This window comes from Pteropus vampyrus, unplaced genomic scaffold, assembly GCF_000151845.1.
Source record: "Pteropus vampyrus isolate Shadow unplaced genomic scaffold, Pvam_2.0 Scaffold254, whole genome shotgun sequence".
Taxonomy (NCBI): Eukaryota; Metazoa; Chordata; class Mammalia; order Chiroptera; family Pteropodidae; genus Pteropus; species Pteropus vampyrus.
The window spans coordinates 1,158,363-1,166,830 of NW_011889035.1; the positions used below are offsets into that span (position 1 = coordinate 1,158,363).

Consider the following 8,468-nt stretch of genomic DNA (forward strand, 5'->3'; position numbering starts at 1 on the left):
TGAATAGTCGTAACAGAGACTATATGGCCCACAAAACCTAAAATATTTACTATTTGGCCCTTTACAGAAAAAGCTTGCTGGCCTCTGAGTTAGACAATGAGGATTCAATAGGGAACAAGAGCCCTGAGCCCTGCCCTCACGGAACTTAGATTCTAGTTGAGTGGCATTCAATTAGTCACACAAATAAATATATAATTGCAATACACTAGCAAAGAAAGGTATGTTTGGTACTAATAGAGAGTATCCAGGGTAGTTGACCTAGTCAGGAATATCATAGAAGACAATAAAACAAAAATTAAAAAACAAAAAAACAAACAAACCCAGCAGGGACAAAGGCCCTATAATGAAAGAGAACATGGGACTTTAAAAAAATAAATAAATAAAATAAATAAACACAGAAATAGGTCAAAGTGCCTAGAGGTACAGGCCTGGCCAGGTCTGTGATGCCAGATAAGGCTGGGAGGGGAATGGGAGACCAACTGGACAGGTCTCTGGAGACCACGATAAAGGTTTGTCTTTATCTGAAGAAAAATGGGGAGTCCTTAAGGGTTTCCAGTGAGATTGTTGGAGACACGATGAGATTAATGTTTGAGAGGATTTCTCTGGCTTCGGGGTGGAGAAAGGCTAAAGGAGACCAGAGCAGAAGGGGTTAACCAGACAGGAAGCTGTTTTTGCAGAGGCCTGGACAAAGCTTGGACCTCAGAGTACAGGTAATAGGGATGCAGGGGTGAAGTCTGTCCAGCTGAGCTGCAGAAGCAAGGTTATCAACCAACCCAAAGGGTCCACTCAGCCATGAAGAAGTTGTCCAGTGTTATCATAGATATCATAGTCCAGATACAACAGAGATAGCCAAGAATGAGAAAAGACCTTTCATGGTTCATAAACTCGGCTTTCCTTGTCATGCTTCACTGAAAACCTGAAGGCATCTCACACTTAGCACATCTAACACGCCAGCTCTTCCTTTAGTATCATCATCTCATTCACGACAGCGCCATTCTTCTAGTTGTTCTGGCCAAAGTCCTTGGAATCATCTGTAACTCCTCCCTTTCTTTCATCCCAAAGATTCTTGGCTCTTTCTTCAAAATATATCTAGAACTAGACTGCCACCACCCAGGCCAGCACTGTCGCCTGCCAGATTATCGAAACCTCCTATCTGGTCTGTTTCTGTCTTTGAACCCATACAGTCTGTTCTCAATGCAGCAACCAAAATGATGCTATTAAAATGTAAGTGAGATCACGTCACACCCCTCTACTCAACGCTGGTAGAGTGGCTTCCTGTCTCAACTGGAGTAAAAGCCAAATTTCCTACAAATAGTCCAGGGGGCCCTAAACGACCTGCCATCTCCCGCCCTGCCTGCCTGACCTCATCTCCTGCTCCTCTCCACATGTACCCTCTCTAGTCACACCAGCCTCTTCTTCAAACACGGGAAACACCGCTGCAGGGCCTTCGCACTTGCCGTTGCCTCTGCCGTTGCCTCTGCTTGGGACATTTCTCCTCCAGATACCTACATTACTGTCTTTGCCACTTCCTCTGGGTCTGTACACAGTCACCTCCTGTCATGTCTTCCCTTTGAAAACTTCACCTTTTCCCTGATAGCTCCTATCCTCCTGCCTTGTTTTATTTTTCTCCTTGGCATGTTTCACTATTTAATACTATGCCTTTTATTTATTTATAGCACGTGTCCTCTATTAGATATTATGCTCCATGAGAGTATTTTTGTCTCTTTGATTCAATTCTCTATTCCCAGGGCCTAGAACAGTGCCTGACACATAGCAGGTGCTCAAGTAAATATTTGTTGATTTAATGAATTAAGCGACGGAGGGCCCAGGGCTTTGTTAAAGCATTAGGCATTCCTGCCAACTGAAGATCAGTCAAAACTCAGGACCAATCATCCCTAAAATTAAGGTGCAGGTCAATGGGAACGTGTAGTTTAATTTAAATATTCAAATACTGTTTCAGCCATCTGTTTACTCTGCAACATGAAATGTATCCATATTTTCAGTGTTGATTAAAATTATAAAATGCCCTCAGCTTGACTTCCTTTGATTGAGCCACACTTCTGTCAGGCACTGGGTCAACAAAAGCATGACTGGAATACTAAATGGTGCTTCTATTTTTGGTTCACCATATGAGTTGGTTTCTTTTTATTTCTCCTTCCTTTCAGTTGTCACATAGATATATCAGCAGGCGATGAATTATTGCTGTCATAGATGTCAAGTTCTATGGAACAAAAGGGTACGTGATCACTCAGGAGACATAATATGCAACCTAAAGGAGAAAACATTCTTGAACTCACAGTAATTCTAGGAGCAAGACCAGACGACTGGATGCAAAAGCTACTGGCAAGTGGAAGGATTTAGTTTCTCATATTTTCACTTGTGAAGCTGGCAGTTTGAAAGGAAGAGAAATCTGAAACCCAAAGAATAAAATCTTTATTCCTCAAGGAAAGTGCCATTCAATCACCATGAGCTAACAACTGAGCTAATGACAATCCAAAGGTGGGATTTTTCAGAATGATGTCAGAAGCAAAGCCATAAATCGTCCGAACAACTGGATTAATCCAGCAAAATAAAAATAAAATAATATATCTAGTCAGTCAACTTGGAATCTGGAGAGAAAACACTGACATTGTAGTTGGAAGACAGCATGACAAAGTAGAAAGAGGGCTAAGAGCTTTGGAGCTGGGCAGCCATAAGCTTTCATTCAGGCTTTGTCTTCTAGCAGCTATGTGACCTTTGATAAGTTATGTAATCAGTCTGAATCTCAGTTTCCTGAACTATAAAACATGGATCATAATACCTAGACTTGTGTGAATGAGTTAATTTGTGAAGACCCTTGCACACAGTGAGGGATTGCTAAATGATAGTTTCTTTCATGGGTTGTCCAAATTTAAGTCTGAACTGAAAGAATGGTGCACAGATCTGCCACCACTGGACTGTTTCAGGACAAAATGTCCCAAAAATGTTCTGCCAATGTAGGGCAAGTACTTAACTTGCTCCTGAGAATGACTGTGAATCAAATGGAAACACTGAATTCAGAGATAAAGAAAAAGCGAGAAATAAAGAAAAATGCAATAAAGTATAGCCTGCATGACTCCTGTTTTTGCTATCTGCACTCCACTAAGGAAGAAATTGTGAGAGATTGACTCTGGAGCCATCCCCTTGTGTCAGGTACTTCTTAGCCTTACACAGGCTCAGCATAACAGGCGGGAATACAATTGCTCACTGTATGTTTGTGACAACATACCTCTTAGTTGATCAGGACAGAGAGGCTGGAAGTATCTCTGGCATCTGTTTTGTTTTGTTTGTTTCAGTCACCTAAATCCATCTACCCATCCATCCATTCAATCTTCCATTCAGTCACTCTCTCACCATGTACTTTCTGAGGACCTATTTATTATATGAATGTGGGGTATATGCCTAACATTTGATAAGATACACAGATAGATATTTTACTTTTTAGGAGAGATTTATAGAATGTAGAAGTCACATATCTAATCTAAAATTCTATTCATGTGTGTGAATGTGTGTGTATTTGTGTACATCTAACACCTATTAGAGTAAGACCTTAATAAAGTATACATATTAATATTCACTAAGAAGACATTACTGTATTCCAGGTACTATCCTAGAATGTTTATGCACATTTTCTTTGTTTGTTGTAACCACTCTGTGAAGTTAAACACTTGTTATTGCCTTTAATGAACAGATAAGAAAAACAGGACTAGAATAATTAAAGTCACATGTCTTGTAAATGGCAGAGCAGGGATCTAACCTCAGTCTCTTAACTAGGAAGTAAGAATCAGAATTGCCCTGTTTGCTGCATCCCTTATACAGAGATTTAAGTGTATGATGTCTTCTACATCTGTTCTCTGACACAATAAAAAAATCAACTGATATTAGAATAAATTAGACATAGAATAAATAAATGTGTCTGAGTTTCGGAATGTGTAAATAATAAGTTGCTAATTGAAATTAGAGATCAAGAATTTAAGGTTCTAACTCGTAACAACTGTTCACATGCATTTACTAAGATTTGAAATATGACCTCCCTGGGCCCTTTCGGAAAATGCTTTTGCAGTTAACCAGTCACTGCAGAGCCACTGCCACCTGAGCAACATTGTAGCCAAATATGTGCTCTCTCGCTTGTCCTACAACTTCTGAGAATTCCTACTGTTGTAGGAATTTAATTCTCATCTTTTACAAGGAAATCTTGATCCTACAACCATTAAAGCAGTGGGTCCGCTGTGAGGTCAAAGAATCTCCATGCTTTATCAAAAGAGCACTGGACTAGGAGCAAATAGTTATGAATTCAAATCCAAGTTGTGTGACTTTGGGCATATCAATTAACCTCTCTGAGCCAGTTTCCTCATTTCTACAATGAAGAAAATGATATCTACCTCACAGGATTTTTGTAAGGTTAAATATCAAGTGTAATATAAAGCCACATCCTGAATATAAAGCCACATCCTTCCAGTTTATAAAATTCGTGTTTATAAAATGATAGGGTCATATATGTTGGCTTCTAGCGTGAATTGACAATATACTTTGGAAAGGTATCACTGGTACCTTAACCACAAATCCTTCCACTAAATGGAAAGGAGTTGAGAAACTCAACAGTTTGAGGCTCCCTGTACTAAGCCAGAACCCAGTTCTCAGGTCTCTGGAGTCTTGAGTGCAAACCTTCACACCATCTCCATTCATTATGTATATGAGGACACATTTCTCATCTTTTTTTCCCCTCTCCCTAGTCTCAATTTAAAGGTGACCACATTCCACATAAAACCAATAACAGCCCTCTGTTTTCCCTGCTTCCTTTCAAAGTTCTAATTCTATTCCTCAGAATATCCCATTTAAATTCCTCCAGTGTAGGCAGACCTGGGGTCCTGTGTCTGACACTAAAGAGGTGTCATCCAGAGAAGAGATTCAAATCATCTAGGATTGATGGGGTGGACTTAGAGGAAGGTTCCAGCTCTGCATGTGGAATATGTTTGTAACAGTGGCTGTTGGCCAGCTACGGGATAAGCTTCTGAAGCAGTAAGCTCCCCACCAAGAAAACTAAAGCTGAACATCTCACCCGCTGCGGCCTGATAGACCCTAAAGTCAAAAATACGTTATTCAACTCTATTCAGTGCTTTCTACGTCTTAGGCCCTCAGGGGTTAAGACACCGTCCTCAGCTCTCAAAGGCTGACATTAGGGAGACAGACACATGAGCAGGTAATTATAAAACACTGTGGTAAGTACAAAAATAGAGAAATTATAGGAGCACTGAGAGGTGGACCTAACTTAGGTGGGCAATTCTTTCTAGAAGATGTGACATCTTGGCAGTTTTAAAGCATGGAGTTAGGGAAGAAGAAGCGAGAGGCAAGATGAGAAAGGCAGTGTAGAAAGGGTATTCAGGGCAAAAAGAATCGTAATGAGCAAAGAAATAGACGTAACAAACAGTACAGTTTATGAGAAGCATTCCAGGCAGCTGGATAATGCTAGACCATAACATGTGAGGGTGGGAAGGAGCAAGAAACAAGGCTGGGGCTGGAGACAGGAGCCTTGTAAACAGCATTCTGCAGGATGAACTTTGTCCTGTAGGTATGGGGAAGCCAACACCTTAAACGTTTTAAGTACAAGAATGACTCAGTTTCTATCATCTTCAATTTAGAAGTTTTTTCAGAGAGAAACTACAGGACAGCCATGAAAGCTGCAGAACGGGGCTTTGGGAGCCCCAACTCATTAATGAAGGTAAGCCCAAAGCTCCTTTGGTCTCTGGCCTCTTCTTTCCCTGTCTGCTCAGCTTCTAGGTAACACTGACCTCATAAAAAGGTAATGTGGACACAAGGCGACTCAGCATTACAAAGTACTTTGAAGCAGCCAGGAGTCCACACTGAGGTCTGGGCATCTTTCTGCAGTGGTGACCTTGGCCGTGAGGCAGACCTCAGGGAGCACGAGGCAGGGCGGTCAGGTTTGCTGCAGTGTGCTCCAGAGCCTGCCTGCACTTCATCTTGCAACTTCTCCTCCCTCCCTCCTTCCTTGTCTCCCTCCTAATACCTTCTGGTTCCTGGTTGACTTCACCCGAGGTTGGGGTGGGAAGGAAGGGGGACAGAGGGACACAAGCCCATCTTGCAGGGAAAAGCATCAGCCACTGTGACCATTCCGATCTCTCGAGGTGGGAACTCTGACTCCTGGACTTTACCAAACCACCACACATCTCACCTCAAGAGCTATCACTTAGAACTATTTTTCTCTTCTTCTCCAACCTTTTTTCTCCTTATTCCCATTCTTCATTACTCGACCACTCCCTCTGCTTGGAATGTCCTCCTCCTCATCTCCCTTCTAAACTCTGCCTCATCCTTTTTAGTACAGCACAAATGTCATGACCCTTAAGGCTTTCTCCTATCACCTCCGAGACAGATTAAATCTAACAGGATTTTGTTATCTTTATTAGATTATGGCATTTTGCTTATGTCATAACAGCTAGTACTTAGGTGCCTGGCACCTCTCAGAGAACTTTGTACATAGTAACTCATTCAAGCCTCAGAACCACCCTGTTATTACCTCCAAGCTTATAGCTGGTCAATGGAGGAACTAAGACTTGAACCCACACGGCATGGCTTTAATCAGATGCTTCACCTGCAGACCAAGAAGCCTTTGCATTCAAGAGCTACACTCTGTTCTCCTGGTACCCTAAGTAGCGCACAGCAAATGATTACTAAACATTTCTGAATTTAACTGAAATTTGTTTAGCATGCGTTCCCATGTCTTCCACACTTATATTTTCTGCTTCCTCAAGGCGTGCAAGAGATCCTCAAGGAGAAAGGACCAGATCATCTGTTTTTCTCACAGGCCCACAATCGCAATGCATAATGAGCTGGGGAATAAGCAGAGAGCTCGAGGGTGCAGTTGGGGCAAACTAATTTTAGATTAATGTCTTAAGCGTGCACATTTATAAAGGCTTTTTCACATGCCTGATTTCATAGGTTCTGACATCAACAGGTAAGGGAGGTAGAATGGATATGGAGAAGGTAAGAAGACTGAAGTGCAGATTGCATGGGACCTGGCCACACTCTCAGAGCTAGAAATATCTGAATGAGATTATAGAAATTAGGACCCAGGATTCTGAATGAAGCACCTGAAAGCAGGTCTCCCGTTCACTCACGTGATCTTGGGCAGCTGTGTCCATCAGGGATGGGCCAGCTGAGTGGGTCAGCTCCTCCCCCATCTATGGCCTTGGCTGTTGGGGCAGGTGGGGAGGCAGGTGGGAGGCTGGTGAGAGGTGAGAAATAGCCAAAGGGGAGGCTGGCTGAGCAAAGGTGGTTCAGGATGTGTTAAGTCAGGTTTCGCAGGACCTCTGGGGGCCTCTCCAAGTGTTTGGTCACCCTCACCAGACAGGATAGAATGCCCTGAGAGGTGACATGATTTCCAAGTGGTCTGATAATATAAAGAGTCAGGAAAAACAGGTTTTCCTTTCCACTGTATTTCTAAAAATCTATACCTTTATTTTATTGTACTAACAACACATCTTCAGACAGAATTTACTCGATGTCATGTGCAGAAGGGTTTTCAAGCTCAGGCGGCTTTTCCCTGATAGAAAGGGCAATGAATTTATAGCCAAAAGACCTGCCCTAGCTTACCAACTGGGTGGTCTTCCCCAAGCTCTTCGCCCCCGAGCCTTGATCTCCTCTTTTGCAAAATGCGCATGAAAATGCCCACCCACCTACTCACTCCCCTCAAATTGTGGCAATGGCCTGTGCCAAGGCCTGTGAGTTCTCAGGCTAAGCTTCTCGCTGATCTGAATGGTCTCAGGCTCCTCACTATTCAGGAAATGAATGAGACACTGCAGATAGCTACACCGAAATGCAGGGAAGAGCCACCTCCCAATGGAGACCTTCCGCCCCTGCGGCTTAAGCGAAGGCTGGCAGATCGCCGAGCTCCTGCGGTGGCGCTGAGAAGGGCGAGGTAGGCTGTAATTCCGGGGGCGCAGTGCGGTGAATCCGAAACCCGGGTTTCCTGACTCTGGCCCCGAGGGCGGGGAAGGGTGGGGGAGACTTTTCCCGCCCTACCCCTCGCGGTGGCTGCAAAGCGCCCCTGGAGGCCAGCCTAGCGCTGGGGCTGGTGAACCACCTCGCTTACCTGCGGCTCCACCAGCCAGCGCTGCTCCGTGCCACCCGGCGCGAGGCGCGGGGCGCGGAACGCCGAGTACACGGGGATGCGGTCCCGGGTGCTGTACAGGGTGGCGAAGCGCTGGGTGCCCTCGGAGCGCTGACAGATCTTCACGTGGCCCTCGGCCGCCAAACCCGCAGGCGGGGTCTCGGCGTAAAAGAACTGGTCACATTCGCCAAAGCCGGCGTCCCCCTCGCCCACGAGCCGGCCTTCCAGCAGCGCTCCCAGGGCGAGCAGGCTGCTCAGCGCCAGCCAGCGTGCGGGGCCCATGGCAGCCCCTGCGAGCACCGAGCGGCCGCGGCGCGGGCTCTGC

At 44.5% G+C, this 8,468-nt stretch overlaps 1 protein-coding gene across 3 annotated transcripts in view; it reads right to left on the minus strand.

Annotated features, from left to right (window-relative positions):
• Window positions 1-8,462, minus strand: part of ENDOD1 (endonuclease domain containing 1) — a 29,457-nt gene extending 20,995 nt beyond the window's left edge. For all 3 annotated transcript variants that reach the window (XM_011374736.2, XM_011374737.2, XM_011374735.2), the window contains exon 1: window positions 8,126-8,462. In XM_011374736.2, the coding sequence (XP_011373038.1) occupies window positions 8,126-8,425 (300 nt within the window). In that variant the 5' untranslated portion in view covers window positions 8,426-8,462. The remainder of the gene's footprint in view (window positions 1-8,125) is intronic.
• Window positions 8,463-8,468: the final 6 nt, after the last annotated feature.